Raw genomic sequence first — 21927 nt, forward strand, 5'->3', positions numbered from 1 at the left:
CATTTCAGTGCTTTACTAATATGTGGCAGTGCTATTGTGTCTTCAGTAAGTCAGATCTGTGAATTCAGGATCAGCGTTAGCACAGTCAGTAACAGGTACTGAGTGCCTCACAGACAAAACTCTTTAAGACTGTCTCTGTGTTTCCAGATGACCATGACAGCTGTTCACATCATCCTGATATGTACTGCTGGTCATACCTGCTGGAGGCTGAGACGAAAGTCTCTTCACACCAAGAAACGGGACGGCCTCGACGAGCAAGGTAACTGACAGACCCAAGCATCGTTCAGAAACACGTAAATATACTGACTCTCTCACTCTCTCTCTCTCTCTTTCTCTCTCTCTCTCTCTCTCTCTCTCTCTGTGTAGAGGGTCATAAGCAGTTGAAGGCTCGTGATGTGGTAGTGAAGGTTGGGTGGACGCTGCGTTCCTGCTTTCTGCAGCTGGACCACATCATCTTCCGTATCATTCAGAAACCCATGCTGGATCATTTCATGATGCTGGTGGTGCTGCTCGATACGAGCACGCTGATGGCCCAGACCTTCCCGGGCGTCAATGTCAGGACAAGTACGTCATATCCTTTCCAGCACTCATGGTCACTCTGTGACATACACACACACAACATAACTTCATCCTGATACACACACATGCTCATACCCATGATCCTGACTGAGTCCAGCTCCAAGACTCCGTTATGACGTGGAACTAACGATACAGTGAGCCCTGCCTTCTTCCACTGAGGTTGCTCCTTGTTTTATTTTGTTGTACTAGGTTGGTGTCTCTCAGCAGTGGACAGCTGCTTGCTGGTATTCTTTATGATGGAGGCTGTCTTTAAGATCCAGGTGCGGGGACGGACATACTTCAGGAACCCCTGGAATGATTTGGGTGAGCTGACAAACCGATGATGAGAGCAGTCAACATGGTCTTATGATCAGCCACGTCCTGCGTATTTACGCTCATGTTTATATGTTAGAATGCCAGAACAGGTTTAACAGCTCGTTTTCCTGTTTCTCTCAGACTTCTTCATTGTGCTCATGTGTCTGGTGGACTTCACGCTGTCACTGGTGCAGTCTGCAGGAGGCTTTAGCAGTAGACAGGCCTCCACTCTCGCCCCGGGTGCTCAAGACTTTGAAAGGAGCCCGAGTGTTCAGAGCTTTACGTCTACTCAAAGCCATCCGGTAAGGAAAACTACACACCCCTTGCACTGATGTGAAACGGTCTCACTGAGACTGCAGCAAGACTCTCTGGGGCCAAGCAGCTGATCGTATGGGGCAGCACCATAAAATCTCAGGCCTGCTGTCTGCATGCTTGGAGCTAGGAATGGTTTTGGACTGTTCTTCAAAGATTTGTTTGGGATTTTAAGGTTTGAAAGACATGCAGACAAGCACAGCTGATTGGGCCGCTCTCAAAGAATCTCAAACCTCTTTTGTAATTTTTATGTAGCCAAAACAACAAAAGAAGAGAGGTGGAAACCCCACAGCTGTAAAGAAGGACGATGTGCTGTGTGAACATCACATGTAATGGATTTTAAATATGGTGCTGCATCTGTACGGCTCTGATTGGCGTTTATATTTGTGAAAGCGGACCGGTCTTAAGGACCGGACTTGCATGTGTCCATGTTTTTTTAATATATAATAACAACTCGAGGACTCTCTTTTTTTCTGCTAGCTTCTTCAAGGGTCTCCAGGCCATCCTTTTAACCTGCCTTCAGTCGTCCGGTCCATGAGCTCCATCATCGTCCTCATGTTCCTGTTCCTGTTTATTTTTGCCGTGATATTCCGGGAGATGTTTAATGAGTCAGACCCGGAACACTTCGGAAACATATTCAGGACCATCTTCACCCTCTTTCAAACCCTTACGCTGGATGACTGGTCCCTGATCTATATGACCAGCAGAGATAACGGTAAGGGGTCGCCTCTTTTTGGGTATCAACATATCATGTGAAGAGTAAACTAATGAAAGCCATTGCTTTCATTGAAACTTGTGAATTTAGCCAGTTTGAGCAAAATCTTTGTTTGGCGTTTGAAAATAGCCAAACAATCTTATTTCAGCCGAATGACCACATTCAGACAGATGCCTGTTTAAAGACGGAAAGTAGCTGAGTATTTTCTTTTTCTGGTAACTGGGATTTTCTGTCCAGCTGGAAATCTGATCTTTTTTTTCTTCTCCATGTTTTTCCTGACCAACAGGAGCACCTCACATCATTTACTTCCTGTCTCTGTACATCTTGGTGGAGCTCTTCACATTTTTGAAGTAAGTTTCCTGGAATGACATCCCAGTTTTACATCAGTCTCTGTTCTGTGAACCACAGCACATGCTCGTTCTCACAGTCTTTGAATAGTGTAGTAGAAGCACATCAAGGCAGCTGGACTTGTGCCTTAATCTTAGAGGCATTTTGATGCTCATCCCACCACTCAGTTGAACTGAAGACCCTCATATGGGCAGCAAAACATCTTTCAGACACCTGCCTCTAGGTAGTGAATGCTGACTTCATCTAATCTAATCACTTGTTCTTAACCTTTTGTCTTCCTAGTCTCTTCATCGCAGTGCTAGTGGACAACTTCCAGCTGACCATCCGCAGAAAGAGGCACTGCAAGAGTCAAAAGGTAGAGAGAGTTAAACGCCTGCAGTGGAGAATAATCCAGCATGTGTGATGTTTCTGTATCTAACTGAGCTCTTATTTTAGTCCCCAGATGTGAAAGAAGGTGAAACTCAGTCCGGTGAGAAGGCAGTAAAAGGTGAGTATGTAACAGAACACTTCACAATACAGAACATCTCCATATAAAACATCTGTTAATCTGTACCCTGAGCCTTCAATGATAACCTGGAGAACATCTTTTTGCAAGTGTCCACTTGGTTCGACTTCATATGTTCAGTTTTGTGGTCGTCCAACAGCAGGCATTTTTTCATATAGCCGTCTCCAGCGTGTCTTGATCTTTGGCATCAGTGACCAAATATAGCTGGAGCAGAACCCAGTATGACAGGAAGTGAGAACAGTCTATGGAGCAAAGCCTTTAAAACAGATAGTTAATGTATCTCCAGATAGTGGAAAGCATATGAATGAACCGTCAGTACTGCAGCGTGTGGAGCGAACCTCAGATCTGTGATCTTTTAAACAGCCTCTTCTTGAATTTACACATTCTGTATTTGTTGTTTGGATCTCTCTCACTTCACCAGACCTGGAGATGAGCCAGACTGAGATACAGGAGGAAGGCTGTCAGACATTCTAGTGACAGCAAACACAGCAAAAGGTGAGAGAGATGGCCTCACAGATACTTTTATGTGACTTATTATGTAGGAACAGTGTAGACTTGATAAGAATCTCTAAACGGTTTTTATTGTTTACGTTTGTAGAAAGATCGAATTGATCAACAGGCATCTGCAGCTACTGGCCGCCATGGACCATCACATGCAGCGGTACAGATCGCAGGCCTGTTTGCTGGACAAGCTTGTGGAAACCTTCTTTACGGTGAGGAGCTGTTCTACATACAGATGATGATCAGCCCGACTACCAGAAAGATTAGTTGCTGGTGTTAAACACTGTTAAAGTTATTTAACGTCCAGTTCAGTCTGCAGCTTTAGCACACAAACATTCAGTTGGATATGAGCTGGACTGGCCTTTACTGCTCACACAGAACTTACTGACACAGTTATTGATGTTTCAGGACCAGGATGAGGAGACCCGAAGTGTCGGCATTGAGTAACATCAGATGTGCAGACCTCCAGCTTCCACCAGCCCATTCCAGCTCAGAGCAACATCCACAACATCCACACTTTAATAAAGTCTGAAAGCAGAAGACAGCAATGTGATTCATGCTCAGCAGTGAGTGGCGGCATGTTGGTCTTTATACTAAACTCGACTTCAGTGAACACGTCCACGCATGCAGACACGAGGAATCAGGGCTGGAATTTCAAGTCAAGTCAAGAGGCTTTTACTGTCATTCCATCTATGTACAAGTACACGGTGGAATGAGATTACGTTCCTCCAAGGAACATCACAGTGCAACATGGAACAGAATAAGCAGCACAAAATGGAACATGGAGACGTTGGTGTGCAAATTTGACTAGAAACAACAAAATGAATACGATAAATGAAACAGACGTTAGACAGAGTAAACAGACCAGACAGGGCAGCGCCGACACAGCACTTGGTTCTGAGCGTGAGTTAGGGACGTGGAATAAGGTGCAGACATATTTAACACGCTGTGATCTGTGAGTCACGCAGTGAGTGATGCCAGACATAAACACAGCAGTTACTGAGGTAGAAAAACCTGAGTAAACAGTGTGAACACAGTGTGGCAGCAATGTTCCAGATAGTGCAGGTAGAGCATCAAAAGAGTTGTGTGTGTGTGGAGTGTGTGTAAGGGGGGGTGGGGGTTCAGTCCTTGTGAGTTTAAGAACCTGATTGCTTGAGGAATAAAGCTGTTGCAGAGTCTGGCAGTGGTGGTACGGATGCTCCGGTACCTTCTGCCAGACGGCAGCAGTGAGAAAAGTCCGTGTGAGGGATGGACGGGGTCGTCCACAGTGCTAGTGGCTTTCCGGATACAACGTGTGGTGTAGATGTCCATGATGGAGGGGAGTGAGACCCCAATGATCTTCTCAGCTGTCCTCACTATACGCTGTAGGGTTTTGCGGTCTGAGGCGGTGCAATTCCCAAACCATGATGCAGCTGCTCAGGTTGCTCTCCACAGTCCCACTGTAGAACACGGTGAGGATAGGAGGGGGAGATGAGCCTGCTTCAGTCTCTGCAGGAAGTAGAGGTGCTGCTGGGCTCTCTAGGCTATGGAGTTGGTGTTGAGGGACCAGGTGAGGTTCTCTGTGATGTGGAACTTGGTGCTCCTGACGATGTCCACAGCAGAGCCAGTGATGTTCAGTAGGGGGTGGTCACCTCGCACTCTTCGGAAGTCAACAACCATCTCCTTAGTTTTGTCCACATTCAGAGACAGCTTGTTGGCTCCGCACCAGTCCGTTAGCTGCTGCACCTCCTCTCTGTATGCTGACTTGTCGTTCTCACTGGTCAGACCCACCACAGTCGTGTCATCAGCGAACTTGATGATGTGGTTTGAGCTGCACTTTGCCGTTCAGTTGTGAGTCAGTGGAATGAACAGCAGTGGACTGAGCACACAGCCCTGAGGGACACCGGTGCTCAGTGTGGTGGTGCTGGAGATGGTATTTCCTATCCTGACTAGCTGAGGTCTCTCAAATAGGAAATCCAGGATCCAGTTACAGAGGGAGGCGTTCAGGCCCAGCAGGCTCAGTTTTCCAATCAGCTGCTGAGGAATGATGGTGTTGAACACTGAACTGAAGTCTATGAACCGCATTCTGACGTAGGTGTCCTCATTGTCCAGGTGGGTGAGAGCCAGGTGGAGTGTGGTGGAGATGGCGTTGTCTGTTGAGCAGTTGGGGTGATATGCAAATTGCATTGGGTCCAGTGAGGGAGGAAGCTGGTCTTTAATGTGCCTCATGACAAGCCTCTCGAAGCACTTCATGATGGGAGTGAGTGCAACGGGACGGTAGTCATTGAGGCAGGACACTGGAGACTTCTTCGGCACAGGGAGGATGATGATGATGGTGAAGCACGTTGGAACGACTGCAGTGCTCAGAGTGATGTTGAACATGTGCGTGAGAACATCGGCCAGCTGGGCAGTGCGTTCTCTGAGCCTGTGTAAACACAAAGAAGAGGCGACTACATAAAAAGAAGACTGTGAAAGCACAGGGTAAATAAGAGAGGGTAGTAAATACTCTATGAATGTAGTGGAACTATTTAAAGTGACTAAAAGAGCAGCAACAGGTATCTCAGATGAAGTCTGATTATGTAAATTATGTAACTTCTTCATCAGGGAACAAACGTGTGGATTGAAGGTCAAAGCCTTTTTTTTTTAACTCTCTGCCCGGTTCTCTTGCTTATTACTTTGTCTCTGCCTGCGCTTGATCCTCTCCCTGGTTTGATTCCCTGGTTTGATTCTGAAGAAATTTCTGGAAAAAAGAAAGAAATAACTGTTATGAACCAGATATAAAAACAGAACACCTTGGAGCTTACATACTGTCATTGTCCAAAGAAAAACATGCATCTCCATGTTTGTAGGGCTTTACTTTACTACATCATTTGATGGCTGCAGCTGTGCTTCACATTCATAATGAATGGACCAATAGAAACTACCAGAATTACGTGAAATAAAATCTTTTGATGTCGACTCCCATTGAAAGTTGAAAATGTTTTTCTGCTCTATAAAGTCAGCTCTACACTAAAGGAAACTCAGCATTGGTGAAATCACAGTAAACATGATTGTTTTTCAACAGTGTATTTATATTTACAGTAAGATGTGCAGCATAACAACAAGAACAGGTCATTCAAGTCACTGTAAATAGGGACATTTCTTAATCTTTAAATAAACAAATAAACAGTTAAATATGACCAAAATATGTGTCCTGTATTAAGACACTTCCACAGTAAAGCACAGTAAAGCTGAGAAGAGCTAAATTAAACTAAGGCCTCAATCATTATAAACATTTACAGTGAAACACAAACCTGACCAACGACAGTAACAATGACAAAGTGTCCTGAGTGTCACTCAGATCTGTTTCTTTGGTTTTAAATGTCTAAATGTAAAGCAGCTCTAATCTTTTAGTGCCTTAGTTCCACAAACTGGTTTCTGCAGCAGTTCAATACTGTGCTCTCTAAATTGTACTTAAAGCAGTTTGAAACTCTAAAATCTTACATGTATGTGTTTGTCTGGATTCATGATGGAGAATCCAGACAAACTTCCTGATCATCTCAGAACAGTAAAACGATCATAAGACGTCAAGAACATCAGCCTGAATACAACAGCCTGATCCAGAGCACCTGCTTTATGCACACTCAGCAGTTACACACTGCGTCTATGTCACGGCCGAATTTAAAAGAATGGGCAACAAAACCCTTTTTCCAATTAAAATAAATTTGTATACACCTTGGGGATCAGTGAAGTTGACAGTAATTACTCGGTAGAGGATAGAGTGTACAGTCTTTATTTAAAAACACCATAAACCACAGATTTAAAAAACAACTCCCGTTCAGACCCCGAATATTGGTTTAAAAAAGAATGGGGAGGAAGCAGTCCACAGTCCATCGGGGATCCGGTCGGCGTCACTACCTTCCTTCTCTCCACACGGCTTCAGATAATGCCACGAACGTCGGGTCTCTCGGGTTCCCTCCACACCTGCCTGCAGCGCCACGCAGATTCAAAAAGAACCAAATCCACCTTCCCGGCCAACAGATCAAATCGGGAGTCCCTCGCTTCGCTCCACTCCCGGCCCGAGCAGCACAGTAAATTTGTCCAGTCAGTAACGTCACTCTTCTCTTTCAGTGTCCAGATCTAGCATGCCTTGTCCCACGTTCTTCTCTTCGCTCGCCCTCTGCTCTCTAGTTGAGTCTCCATCTCCCTTAAATGAGGCTGTGCAGTCGTCGAAATTAGAGCGATCACAGCTGTCGCTTGTTTTGGTCCCACTAATCACTCTCCGGGCAGTTTCGGCAAACCAAAAGTCCCCTTTAAACAGACATCGCCCTTTTCTTTTCTTTTTTTTTTTTTTTTTGACAATTCGCCTGTCACTTGTGACATCTACACTGAATGTGTAGCGAGTGAAGAGTGAGAGCAGCTGAATAACAAACTCTTCAGTGGAGCAATGAATCATTTCAAAGTGAAGAACAGTAAATTCTCAAAGACACTCAGTTCATTAAGGGCAGCATAATTAGCTCACTAACGGGACCAGTCTCTACACACAGTGTATGAGGTTGTAGGATAGAAGTCTCACACTGCAGGGCTCTAGAGTGCGACCTAATTTCTCAATGGTGCGACTAAGGAAAATCTGAGGTCGCCCCGGTGCACCCAGCCGTTCGAGGGAAGTAAGAAGTCTCCGCCACTCTGAAAGTCTCCCTGTGGTTCAACAACAGACACACATTAGGCCCATATCGGGGTCTAAACCAATCAGAGATAGTGAAGGGCAGGACCCGACTGGCCGTGGTCCACATATTCCTGTACGCGTGTGTACGTTTGAAAATGAGTGTGCTGCAGTCAGACAGATGGAGCTGAGTAGCCTAGGCCCGTCAGATGAAGAGTGGATGTAGCCGCAGATGATGAGAGAAGATGAAAAGAACGATTGACAGCTTTTTCATTAAGAATGTTAAGTTAAGGCCTGATCCGTCCGAAAATCATAACCAATGCTCTGACACGGAGCCACCAACCTCCTAGGTTATGTCAAGCCCTGGTCCAGAGACGGCATCAGATAATGAGCCACATACAATCGACTCCGAGCCAGAGCCCCCTGAAATTAAAAGGGGGAAAGTGTACACATTTCAAAGAGAGAGGCTTGACCAGTTTCCCTGGCTAAGATTCAGTAAAGCCGATAATATAATGCACTGCATTTACTGTAAAGAGTGTGGGAAGACCATGGCTGGCAATAGTGCATTTCTGACTGGTTCTAATACATTTCAAATTGAAACGCTGAAAAAGCACAATGCATCTATAAAACACATGACATGCCGCGATAAATGCACTGCCCAAGTGTCCCCTCTCCCCACTGCCTTTCAGCGGCAGGCAGCAGCAAACAGCTCATCAGACGAGGCCAAGACGATAATCAAGTTTAACAGTGCCTACAATATCGCAACAGAAGAACTTCCCTTCACTAAGTTCAAGTCCGAAATTATTCTTCAGAAGAAAAATGGCTTGAACGTAAACCTAATGTACTGCAATGATGTCGTGTGCACCCAGTTTATAGGAGTCATCGCAGATAGATTGAAATAAAAAGACGTCTGTGCAAATTGTGAACAGCACGTACATGGTATTCCTGATCGACGGAGACACAGATATCGGCACAAAGGAACGCGCGTTGTGTACTGTCGTATCTTTCGGAGAGGAAGACCGGTGAATATACTGATCAGACATGCTGAGGTCGAGCATGCCCATGCCCAAGGTAAGCCATGTCATGTCTTTTAGCCTATGTCAATCATAAGCCTACCGTCTCGTTACTGCATTAACCATATATAATATTCTTACCATTGAAAATTAAAAAATAAATATAAAAAATCTAAATTGAAAAGTTGATTGCATTATAAACTATTGATCTGGGAAGTTAATGGTATTATCTTTTTTATTTGTTTAATTAGGAATTGATGCTGCCTCAAAGAAAGCATTTGCTGCTCTTGGGGACCAGTGCAGTAACTGGCTGGAGAAGATCATTGCTCTGGGTGCTGATGGTGCTGCTGTTAATTTGGGCAGCAGGGGGGTGTCATAGCCCTTCTGCAGCAAGAGGCAGGTGACCACATTGTGCCTTTCCACTGTATGCCTCACAGGTAAGACTAGACGATAAGGTATGACTGACACCCTAAAGTCACTGTGGGTTATTTTCTTTTATAGAGAAGATGTATCTACATTTAAAAATTGTATCTACATTTTCAGATTGGAATTGGCAATGTTGTCAGTGCAGAGGGACAATCCAATGATGGGGCAATTGTATGACCGTCTACATTTAATTTGGAAGACTTACCATTTCAGCCCAAAATCAATGAGAGAGCTCAGGGTCACTGGGGCTGACCTGGGGGTAAATGTGCTGATGCTCAGTGGGGTGAAGGGGGCAAGGTGGCTCCCACATATTTCAAGAGCCCTGGAGAACTTTCTTCAACCAGGACAGTTCACTGCTGTGTACTACCATATGGACCATTTGGCAGGCTCCTCGGCCAATGCAGACGTTGCAGGCCGAGCTACAAAGGCCAGTGCATTCTTTCAGAATATTCCTTTCATTAGAGCCACTTACACCATTGTTATTGATTAGGATTAGGATTTTTTTATCAATGTTCTATGTGACTAATTGTTGTATGATACAGGTTAAGAAATCAATTAAAGATGCCACTTTTAGTGGCATTAGTAAGTTTAGCCTACCTAAGTCTACTTCAGAGGAATGAGATCATCCTACCACAGGTAAGGGAGATGAAGTGGGATGTGTACATTTGAATTGTGTTTGTGGTCATCTTCAGCTGTGTTAATAATACTGCACTGTTATATCTAAACAGGCAGTTTGCGGCCTTGAAAAATTGCTGGTGAGCACAGAGGCAATGGTTGCGAGACCCAAGCCTGGTGGAAGACTGTCAGAGTTCTTGGTTGACATGAGGCTGCAGAGGAGGCAGCAGCAGGAAGAGGGGGAAATGGCAATCTACAAATCCCAGGTATCTGTATGGTTCTGTCTCCCATTCAAACAGAGAACAGTCTATTTGTACAAATATTTCTGATATTTAACTCACAATCTCTATTTATGGTTTATGCAACACACAAACAATAACACTCAGAGAAGAGGCATCAAAGCTGGCAGGAGATGGTGCTGCTGCCACTAAACTAAAAAAAGCAATGAATGCTGCAATCAAATCCACTGTAAAACATCTGAAAGCAAGATTCAGTAGCCTCCTAGGCAAGTGTCTTCTAAACGCACGTAGATGAGAAATATTGTTACTCATTTACTAAAATGTATTTGTTCTTACAACCCCAATTCCAATGAAGTTGGGACGTTGTTTAAAACATAAATAAAAGCAGAATATGATGATTTGCAAATCCTTTTAAATCTATATTCAATTGAATACACTACGAAGACTAGATATTTAATGTGCAAACGGATAAACTTTATAGTTTTTTGCAAATATTCACTCATTTTGAATTCGATGCCTGCAACACATTCCAAAGAAGCTGGGACTCAAAGTTGAGGAATGCTCAAAAAACACCTGTTTGGAACATTCCACAGTGGAACAGGTTAATTGGAAGCAGGTGTTGGAAGAGTGTCATGACTGGGTATAAAGGGAGCATCCCTGAAAGGCTCAGTCATTCACAAGCAAGGACGAGGCGAGGTTCACGACTTTGTGAACAACTGCGTGAGCAAATAGTCCAACAGTTTAAGAACAACGTTTCTCAATGTGCAACTGGGACCAAGCAACGTCTTTTTTAGGGACGTCCTGCTTATTTCAGCAAGACGATGCCAAGCCACATTCTGCACGTGTTACAACAGCGTGGCTTCATAGTAAAAGAGTACGGGTACTAGACTGGCCTGCCTGCAGTCCAGACCTGTCTCCCATTGAATATGTGTGGCACATTATGAAGTGCAAAATATGACAATGGAGACCCCGGGCTGCTGAGCAACTGAAGCTGTACATCAAGCAGGAATGGGAAAGAATTCCACCTTCAAAGCTTCAACAGTTAGTGTCCTCAGTTCCCACTCTTTGTAGTGTATTCAATAGGTTGAAAAGGATTTGCAAATCATCGTATTCTGTTTTTATTTATGTTTTACACAACGTCCCAACTTCACTGGAATTGGGATTGTACAATAGGGGAGAGTGCTTTTGAGTCTGACACAACCAAGGCTGTCAAATGCTTCAACATTTTCAATCATGATAGCTGGCCAGAGAACCAAGAGGACTTAGAGGACCATGGTGCTGATGACCTTGCATTTCTCTTGGAGCACTCCTCCACAGTCCTGAGAAGGTAGCTGGTGGATTACTACAATATTATGTGTGCTGGTGGTAGATATTTTGTTCATGTAAACATGTAAACACTGATTAGCTGTGTAATCCACATCATTTTCAGAAATGGTGTAAACACTGAACTTAAGTAGAGTTTGTAGGCTTGAAGCTGTTAATTGCCAGGATGTTCAAAGACAAGACCTACCTCAGCCTTTGGGAGGTCATGTTGACCAGAGAGCCCTACTGCTCAGAGTACAAGGTCAGTTTTTGTTAATGTTCTCTCTTAAGACTGTGTCAGTTTTGCTATCTAACACACACTGCTTGAATAAATCTCTTGAATGTCATTTTCTTTCCCAGAACATCCTGCACCTTGTACACATTATGCTGGTCCTCCTTGTCTCAGCTGCAGTTTGTGAAAGAGGGTTCTCTGCACAGAAGAGGATCAAATCAGACGCTAGAGCATCCCTTCATTCAGACACAGTGGAAGATCTGATAAGAATCAGTGTAGAGGGGCCAAGTCTGGAAGATTTTGATGCTAGAGAGAGTGTGGCAAGCTGGTTTAGCCAAGGCCAAAGATCAAGAAGGCCAAACTACAGGAGTTGGCCATCTGAGGGGCATATGACTGCAATGGAGGATAGTCCATAAGACATTGAGCCATGAGATGTTCATTTATCTTGAGATAGTTAAGTTCAAATTTCAGCTCAGTGAAGCACTTTAAGCACCAACACGTTTTCAGTAAGTTACCTTTCTTGTAGAATTGTGCTTCAAATAAAGAACATTATGTTGACCAGATTGTTAGTTAATCATTTACAAGTCAATATTAGCTATATGGACAGCCATTTAAAAAAAAATTGAACCTGTAAAACTAAGGTGTTTAATGTGATGAATTAAAAATTAAAAATTACAAATTTTTGAAAAATTTGAGTATTTATTTGAGTATTTGCAACATTTTTTCTTCAGTTTTAAAACCTTTTTTTTAAACATGCTGCACAAATGAACTGCACATGTCTGAAGCTGCAGCTGGGTCATCAGTCTGAGTGACCAACGTGGGCAACGAGTACCGACAGACGCTAAGGTCTGTGCTCAGAGCTCACAAGAGATGGAATTAATGAGGGGCTACTGTGAAGCTGGAGACCCTCCGCCCAAAAGCCACTGTACACGGAGATGGACTTTTAAAATCTTTTTCATACGACTGTATGAATTAAATGTAAGTTGAAACTCTGAAGCAGCCTGTAAATTTAGAGACAGAACTGAGTTTGAGTTTGTCTGTATTTTGCTGGATTCTCTCTGAATGTCTCTCTACAGTCAGGCCAGCCTCACCATCCACACTGGCGAGTTTGCGGGCCGCCTGGAGCGTCTGGAGTGCATGTTTAGTAAATGTCTGATATCAGAATCTAATCTGAATCTGTTCTGCTGATCATTCTACCAAATTAGTTCAAAGTCAAAGTCACATTTCAGACTTTTAACTGATTTGGATTGTAGAATAAAATCTCGTTTGTTTGAGTGATGCTAAACTCTATATGGTGTAACTGTTTATTTCATTAAAATGAATGATAATCATTTCATTTTGTTACTATGAATAAAAACATGACACTACCAGAGCTTCACCAAATGTTTAGGCAGAGGCGACTTTAACTAATTCTTTACTCAAAAACAACAGCCATGTACACGACTAGCACACACAGCTTTGAATAGTTGTACACACATAAAATCACAATGTTTATACTGATGAATCTCAATCTTACCCACTGACTTAGAGACACATATGTATATATATATATATATATATATATATATATATATATATATATATATATATATATATATGTATGTATGTATATATATGTATGTATATATATATGTGTGTGTATGTATGTATTTATATATGTATGTATATATGTATGTATGTATGTATGCACCTCTCCATGGATCACCACCTTATCGTGGTGGAGGGGTTTGCATGCTTGAATGATCCTAGGAGCTATGTTGTCTGGAGCAAAAGCTCCTGGTAGGGTCTCCCATTGCAAACTGGTCCTAGGTGACAGGTCAGACAAAGTGTGATCCATAATAACCCCTATGAAAACACAAAAACAGGACTTGTGTACCCTGCCCGGAACAGGGTTACCGGGGCCCCACCCTGGAGCCAGGCCTGGGGGAGGGGCTCGCCAGCGAGCGTCTGTTGGCCGGGCATTTACTCATGGTGCCCGGCCGGGCCCAGCCCGAAGGAGCTACATGAGTCCCCCCTCTCACCACCAATGGGAGGGGCAGTAGTAGGGGTTCGGTGCATTGTGGATCGGGCAGTGTCCGAAGGCGTGGGCCTTGGCGTTCTGATCCTCGGTTGCTGAAACTGGCTTTTGGAACTTGGAACGTTACCTCACTGGCGGGGAAGGAGCCTGAGTTGGTGCGCGAGGTTGAGAGATACTGGCTAGATATAGTTGGGCTCACCTCAACACACAGCTTGGGCTCTGGGTCCAATCTCCTTGAGAGGGGCTGGACTTTACTCTTTTCTGGAGTTGCCCATGGTGAGAGGCGGCGGCAGGTGTGGGCTTTCTCATAGCCCCTCAACTCGGTGCCTGTATGTTGGGGTTTTCTCCGGTAGACGAGAGGGTAGCTTCCCTACGCCTTCGGGTTGGGGAACGGGTCCTGACTGCTGTCTGTGCTTATGCACCCAGCCTTCTTAGAGTCCTTGGGAAGGGTGCTTGAAAGTGCTCCTCCTGGAGACTCTATTGTCCTACTGGGGGACTTCAACGCTCACGTGCGCAATGACAGTGAGACATGGAGGGGTGTGATTGGGAGGAATGGCCTCTCTGATCTGAACCCGAGTGGTGTTCAGTTTTTGGACTTCTGTGCAAACCACAGTTTGTCCATCACGAACACCATGTTTGAACACAAGGATGTCCATAAGTGCACATGGCACCAGGACACTCTAGGCCGCAGATCAATGATTGACTTTGTAGTCGTGTCATCGGACTTGCGGCCATGTGTTTTGGACACTCGGGTAAAGAGAGGAGCTGAGCTGTCAACTGATCACCACCTGGTGGTGAGTTGGATCAGGTGGTGGAGGAAGATGCTGGTCAGACCAGGCAAGCCCAAACGTATAGTGAGGGTTTGCTGGGAACGTCTGGCAGAAGAACCTGTCAGATTGATCTTCAACTCACACCTCCATCAGAACTTTGACCAGATATCGGGGGAGGTGGGGACATTGACTCAGAATGGGCCATGTTCCGTTCTTCCATTGTTGAACCGGCTGACTGTAGCTGTGGCCGTAAGGTAGTTGGTGCCTGTCGGGGCGGTAATCCTCGAACCCGGTGGTGGACACCCCAGGGGAGAGATGCCGTCAAGCTGAAGAAGGAGTCCTACCGGGCATGGTTGGCCTGTGGGACACCAGAGGCAGCTGGCAGGTATCGACAGGCCAAGCGATCTGCGGCTTCAGTCGTCGCCAAGGCAAAAAAAAAAAGAAAAAAAAGACAGCATTAAAGAACATGAATAATTTACTGTTGTAATAAGATAAATAATGCTCTCTATGAGGCCCAGGCCTCACATTAAGTATCACAATATGTCTAACGTTAAGTTACAGTTTTCTGTGTTAATCTGACTTTGAACAGAAATAAAAGTAGTCTTAAGTCTTGGTGTAGTGAACAGTTATTAGTTTGCATCCTAAGTTTTACCAAAGTTACTTACTTTCGCATTCCATCTGAACTTGGTTCTCCTTGGAATTCTTTCTGTGTCACTTTCCAAGTATCTTTTGTAAGGTCCTGAACGTCTTGCCATTATTTCGCACGTTGCACCCACCTGCTATGAAGGACGAATGGGACCGAGAGCAGCCTTTGGAGTGGTCTACGGTCTTTCCGAATCCTTTCGACGCGGTCACGCCTCTCTCGCAGGCCATTTGAAACGTGCACGTGCGCGTTTCGCCTTTGACCGTTAAGCATCTTTGGCGGATTAGAAGATCACCGGTTTACATGTACGAATAACAAAGAAAGCTAAAATTTGTCAGTGACAATATTGATCTATCACAATGGCATTTGCCATATATTATTTTAAGGACAAGACCGTGGAAGTCGGAAAAACTGCTTGGATGAGTGCTGAAGACCAGGAGTATGCGTCTTCAAAGATGATCACACAGTGCCCGAGACTCGATGATGAAGATGGATGGATAAATGTGAATTGGGATAAAGGCAGAAAGAAGAAAGATGGTCCAGCCTTTTTTCCTGCAAAGGTTTTAATGATTAGTGGTGAGTAAGTATAGGTTAAATAGCTAATGACTTTGGCTATGTCGACATTAGTGCGTTTTAGTTTTAAAACGCATCGCTTGGCGAGCTTCGTCTTCGCCTGGCACGTGCCGTATGAACTCCGGAGTTTCTGAACCCGTTTTTGAAACGCTGCTCACTGGCCTCGGTTTAGTCTCCGGATTTGCATTTTAGTTTGGATGGGCAAATTATCAGACATATGTTCACAATAGAAGTTACGTATCGAGGTTTTTTTTTATCCCCAATTTGTTATGCTTGCGATCATATTTACTAACCAGCTAACATTAACTTAGCTAAACTATGTGGAAGACAGTAGCTAGCTAATTTAGTTAGCTAGCAAGCTAGTCTAGACACATAGTGCTTAGTGCACAATGCATCTTAACAGTTTCACTACATTAGCTAGCTAACCTAACTAGTTAACATTCCCAGCTTCCTCACTGGATTCAATAAATTTCATGCACAGCAGGTCTTTTAGATCTTATGCCAGCTAGCTTCTAGTTCTGACCTCTTCTGTGGTCAGTCTTGTCGACTGTTCGCAGCAACTCTTCAGACAGCTAGGTTAAGCCAGCTAACGCTAGCTAGCCAAGTTAGCGCCAACTAACGAGGTACACACCTGAAATAAACGTGTTTTTCTTCAAAGTCGAATATCCAAATTTGTCTCAATGAGTGTATAAAGATGTATATGTCTTAAATATATATATAACTACACAACCACAGGTTTTTACAGAGGTGATTTTGAGTATTAGCACGTCAGAAAATAACAGCAGCCATAAAAATCCATTTTCACCGTGTTTTTAGGAATAAAATGTTATATAAACGAGACTATAGATGATATACGAGTAAACCCTTCTTTAAAAAGCTTCAGTATATATGAAGGAATAAAAGGTAGGAATGAAACGGGAAGACTCGGTGTATGCGGGTGCTAACCTACTGATGTGGAGGTTTCTGGCTCAGTGTAAGAGGGAAAAGCTCATTTTGAGAAAACGATCTTTTAGGATGCATTGTAATTGAAATGTACAGACTTAAATAAACAAAGTGTAAAATAAACAAACATTATTATTAGTTATTTACATGTTATAGAAGCCAAAAAAAACAAAATCTCAAAATAGACCAGTGCATGAAAAAACAAGGCTTTGGCTTGAGTGTCATGTCTTATGATATCAACAAGCTGTCTGTTAGGGAGAGCTCATAGGAACATATACCCTAAGACCCAGTCAGCATTTTAATTTGGTCATTGTGCACAAATTTTTCACATAGACAACAACAGTGACCTCTGCCAGAAGAGGGAGGAATTCATAAAGGGTGTAGGCATCTGGAACCAAACACTCAAGAGGAAGACCAAGCCAAACAGTAGGTGGATGAAGGACATGGAAGATAAGGATGAAAGGCCAACAAAACAGGTAATTACATTTACACAGTTAAAGAACAGTATGCAGAGGATTGTGTGTCACCTCTTAAATTATTCTAGCAGAAATGACAATACAGGCGTGACACATTACTTTCTCATTATTTATTGATGTGTGGAAAACTGAAAAGCAAAACCTTCCTTTCTGTTGCGTTCACAAGAAAATTTGTATTAGTCCATATTTGCAACAACTTGTACCTTAATTTCTCTTAAGAGTAGGAGAGAATTGTGCATCATTAAATGTAATCACTGTCAAACATCTTGAAAAGGAAGTCACTGTTGACAGTTTTTCAATAAAGAAATCAGTTGTCATCAGAACAATGAATTGAAGGGCTTGCATTTCTCTGTTGTCTTTCATGTATTTTCAGATATGATTACTCTGTGATAGATGCATTATGAGAGCTATAATAGTTTGTAGATGTTCTAATGTTTGATTTTAATTGCTCATCATAATCCTAGCCATCATGTCAGTGGTATGGAAGTATTTCAACATTTCTGACAAAGACACATTTGCAAACCTTGATTATCTGAAATTAATAGATGGGGTGCATCATCAAAACCTTTTAAACCTTAAGGTTTTGAACCATCACAACACCACGATGGCTGTTGTGGTTCCCATTTGAGAACTTGGTGGAGTGTCTCCTCATTTTCATGTTTTGGCCCAAGAATCTTTACTTAGGTAATCCCTAGGTTGTATTAAATAAATTAATATTTTAAAAAAAAGGTCTTATTGTTTTTGTAAATCCTGTATTGGACATTGAACAATATTTTTGTCTCATTATCACAGCGGTAAATTTTGACACATGCTATGTAATGGCCTTTTGTTGAGTCTCTGTGAGTCTGATGGATAGGAATGTACTAAGTATTCAGGTATTACTGGGGAACAGAAAGTGGATAGTTAAATAAAATAATTGGCAGCGTCCCAGGATTGCGCAGTTGTCAAACTTAAATTTTTTTTTTTTTTTTGGTAATTTATGGGTAGGTCAGAACTATCTGTGGTCCAGTTGATAGCTAAATAGTTATTAGAATCACTACTATTGCACATACCTGCTATTAAAAAAAGTAATTATCATTTTGACAGCAAAAGAGCAAAAAGGCAACCTGTACCCCAAAAGAAGCATCAGACCGAATAATTGAAGGCCTGAAGAAGGAGTTGATGGCAAAGCAAGCATCTTTAGAGGTAAATTATTTTGAATATTTACAAATTTTACAGTTATTTTTACAATTTTAATGTTATTTTGAGTTTAAAGGAGTAGGTTGTACCCCTAGCAGTGAGGCTGCAAATTGTAACCAACCTGGCGTTCCAGAGTTTTCTTGTATCACCCTGAATGGTGCTGACATGAAGCGTTCTCTAACCCCAACCCTGAAGCATTCCAACAGTAATTGCTGCACTATTTAAGGTAAAATGGGAAAATTCTAACAAGAAGCTGATGAATAAGCTGAATTCAGCCTCATAGTTTTAATGTTGGCAGTACTTTTGAATAAAGAGATTTAACCTGTTAAAAAACCTGCAGTTTATGTAGAGTGTTACCTTTAAATGTGTGCTAAGGTAGGACATTTCAACAAGGATACTTCTTGTTGTGTTTTCCAGTCAGTGCTATAGTGCCACAAATTTAAGCTTCTGCTTCAAATTACAAAAGGCGCTCTCTAGACCTAGTGTTTGGTTTTCCTATTCTGGCTACATTTTTTCTGATCATTGTGTTTTGGTATAGTCAAATACTGAAAAGGAGGAGTCATCAGATGAGGACCTGCTGCCCAGGAACTGGAGTAAGGCACAGCAGAAAATAAAGGAGCTTAAAAGAGAGAACAAGAGGCTGAAAGAAGGCAGTATTAAAGAGATATTAGATGCCATGAGAGGTAATTTTATGACTTTTAAGCAATTAAAACCTTAGGCTAATATGGGTATGTGGAGATAACATCAAAAATATATTTGAAAAACTTAGCAGCAACCAAAGAATACAAGCGAAGGAGAGATAGTTGACCAGTGTTGGCTTTTGTCATTCCATGGTATCCATTGTATTTGGGTGGCAGCAGGCAATGAATGTTACATAAATATCTAGCCCTTACCAAATCACACTGAAATTATCTGGACTGATAAATTTCAGTACAAGAAAGTGAAATAAATAACCACACACACACACCTCACTGGAAAGCAGAGTTTAAGATGGGCAGTTTCGGTTGGTCCATCTGTCCATCAACACTTAAGTTCAGGACAGCATATCTCAAAATCTATTTTAACGATTGCCTTTAAATTCGGAAAACACATTCATGCTGGTTAGAGGATGAACTTTGACTACTTTGGTGACGTGCTCTTTCATGTAGAAACGCCCTTAACTCACTACCTGCATTTACCAAGCCAGCAGAGCACCAGTAATGGAGGATTAAGTTAAGTGACACTTATTAATCCCACAAATGGGGAAATTTCACCTCCGCATTTAACCCATTTGTGAAGTGAAACAAGCAATTGGGGGTTAGGTGTTTTGCTCAAGGGCACTTCAGTCGTGGACTGTTGGCACTGGGGATCAAACCAGCAACCTTCTGGTCAAAGGGCCAGTTCCCTAAACTCCAGTCCACGACTGCCCCCACTACTTAGTAGTGTTTTGAGTGAACTAGTACTTTAAGGACTTATAGGCTTCATAAAAAATCCAGCTGTACTCACTTGCCTTAGCATTTGAACATTTCTCTTTTGAAATTTAATTTACAGATTCAGACATACTGGTCAGAATTTGATTTTGTTAAATGTCTTATATAAACTAGCAGGTTTCCTTTGGTCATTGAATAGTAAAGACATTTTTTTACTAAAAAGGCTCATAAGTTTAATTGGTTGTGGCAATAAAAAAATCTTAAAATGTCTTATATATAGCTTACTGAAACCTAGTAGACCCTGTAGACACCCTGATTATATATATTTTTTCTTTTCAAATGATTATTGTGATGTCTGGAATGTGTCTCAACATGCAGTCATAAGACTTAAAGTTTTTACACTCGTCTTATAATTATTTTTTCTTCATTATTCATTTTCTGAACAGAGCTTCCAGTGGTAGTTGCAAAGATGAAAGAAGTAATTGAAAATGTTACATTTCAAACCTCAACTCCTGCATCCAACTGGTCAACATCCACAACATCTGTGGGCTCACCAGTTTCTGCATGTGTTTCTCCTCAAGTAGTGTCTGATGAATAAGCTGAATTCAGCCTCATAGTTTTAATGTTGGCAGTACTTTTGAATAAAGAGATTTAACCTGTTAAAAAACCTGCAGTTTATGTAGAGTGTTACCTTTAAATGTGTGCTAAGTACCACATATAGATACGTGTGTTTGTTGTTGAACCACAGGGAGACTTCTTTCTTCCCTCGAACGGCTGGGCGCACCGGGGCGACCTCAGATTTTCCTTAGTCGCACCATTGAGAAATTAGGTCGCACTCTAGAGCCCTGCAGTGTGAGACTTCTATCCTACAACCTCATACACTGTGTGTAGAGACGGTACTGGTCCCGTTAGTGAGCTAATTATGCTGCCCTTAATGAACTGAGTGTCTTTGAGAATTTACTGTTCTTCACTTTGAAATGATTTATTGCTCCACTGAAGAGTTTGTTATTCAGCTGCTCTCACTCTTCACTCGCTACACATTCAGTGTAGACGCAGTGTGTAACTGCTGAGTGTGCATAAAGCAGGTGCACTGGATCAGGCTGTTGTATTCAGGCTGATGTTCTTGACGTCTTATGATCGTTTTACTGTTCTGAGATGATCAGGAAGTTCTCCATCATGAATCCAGACAAACACATACATGTAAGATTTTAGAGTTTCAAACTGCTTTAAGTACAATTTAGAGAGCACAGTATTGAACTGCTGCAGAAACCAGTTTGTGGAACTAAGGCACTAAAAGATTAGAGCTGCTTTACATTTAGACATTTAAAACCAAAGAAACAGATCTGAGTGACACTCAGGACACTTTGTCATTGTTACTGTCGTTGGTCAGGTTTGTGTTTCACTGTAAATGTTTATAATGATTGAGGCCTTAGTTTAATCTTGAAACTTTTTCTTTTCTGAAATTCTGTAAAGCTGCTTTGTGACAACATCCGTTGTAAAAAGCGCTATACAAATAATTTTGATGATGGTGATGATGAAGATACAACCCAGCGGGCCATCACCAGGTCAGAGTCATTACAGAGGCAGTCCCATCCCTAGTTTACTAATTCATTTTACTGAATCTTCACAATGTTGGTTACTGATAACATGTGTTTTTAAAATGATGGCTGAATATTCATTTAGTTTTTAAATATTCTTTTACAGTGTAGCTTCATTGAGGGGGGACACAGAGACCTCTGCCTCAGACCAGGGTGAAGATGATCCAGAGCCAAGAGATGCAACTGACCCCGTGATGAGCTTGATAAGCTCTGTACTATGTTCATGCCGAGATGGCACCATTGATCATTTTGTTCTAAACAAATTGTGTGGGTATTTGCATGCGTCTGTGTTTTTACATTTATTATGTTGTACATTTTGTACATTGTTAATAAACTGCAAATTTCATACACAAATCTTATCACCTGTATGCTTAAGATGTACTTGATATGAAAAACTACAACATTTACAGATTTTGATTGCAATTGATTGTGTTTCTTAAATATTCATTGTCGTTGTTTGTGGACCCCCTAAAATAGCTTTGGCCACCCTCTGGCCACCCCAAGAATAAAAGTCTGGCTCCGCCACTGCTGGTATAAACCTTTCGCTGTGACGCGCCGCGCATGCGCAGAACACTCTTCCGCCTTCCGGTTGGAGTGTAATCGGATTCAGGCATTTAC

At 42.5% G+C, this 21927-nt stretch overlaps 2 protein-coding genes across 3 annotated transcripts in view; both read left to right on the plus strand.

Moving 5' to 3' along the window:
- The window catches only part of LOC108415612 (cation channel sperm-associated protein subunit gamma-like), a 2390-nt gene extending 1673 nt beyond the window's left edge, over nucleotides 1-717 (plus strand). The window contains exons 5-7 of the mRNA XM_037536625.1: nucleotides 148-259; nucleotides 367-564; nucleotides 677-717. Coding sequence (XP_037392522.1) covers nucleotides 148-259; nucleotides 367-564; nucleotides 677-717 — 351 coding nt within the window. The remainder of the gene's footprint in view (nucleotides 1-147; nucleotides 260-366; nucleotides 565-676) is intronic.
- A 57-nt stretch (nucleotides 718-774) lies between these two features.
- Nucleotides 775-9045, plus strand: LOC108415488 (cation channel sperm-associated protein 1-like). 2 transcript variants are annotated; one of them, XM_037536627.1, is made up of 9 exons: nucleotides 775-882; nucleotides 1015-1175; nucleotides 1666-1900; nucleotides 2187-2250; nucleotides 2531-2603; nucleotides 2684-2735; nucleotides 3175-3248; nucleotides 3352-3466; nucleotides 8745-9045. In XM_037536627.1, the coding sequence occupies exons 1-7, from the start codon at nucleotides 813-815 to the stop codon at nucleotides 3225-3227; spliced, it is 708 nt and encodes a 235-aa protein (XP_037392524.1). In that variant the 5' UTR covers nucleotides 775-812; the 3' UTR covers nucleotides 3228-3248; nucleotides 3352-3466; nucleotides 8745-9045. The 2 variants fall into 2 exon arrangements, with proteins under 2 accessions (XP_037392524.1, XP_037392523.1); XM_037536626.1 differs by lacking the exon at nucleotides 8745-9045 and adding an exon at nucleotides 3663-4286.
- The last annotated feature ends 12882 nt before the right edge of the window (nucleotides 9046-21927 follow it).

The sequence above is a fragment of the Pygocentrus nattereri genome, unplaced genomic scaffold, assembly GCF_015220715.1.
Source record: "Pygocentrus nattereri isolate fPygNat1 unplaced genomic scaffold, fPygNat1.pri scaffold_74_arrow_ctg1, whole genome shotgun sequence".
NCBI lineage: Eukaryota > Metazoa > Chordata > Actinopteri > Characiformes > Serrasalmidae > Pygocentrus > Pygocentrus nattereri.

Bases quoted from the DNA above. Each gene is read 5' to 3' on its own strand.
- LOC108415488 (XM_037536627.1), top strand. From the start codon at position 813: ATGATGGAGGCTGTCTTTAAGATCCAGGTGCGGGGACGGACATACTTC. The intron at 1,901-2,186 runs GTAAGGGGTCGC...CCTGACCAACAG, and splicing joins TATGACCAGCAGAGATAACG to GAGCACCTCACATCATTTAC. The intron at 2,604-2,683 runs GTAGAGAGAGTT...CTCTTATTTTAG, and splicing joins GGCACTGCAAGAGTCAAAAG to TCCCCAGATGTGAAAGAAGG.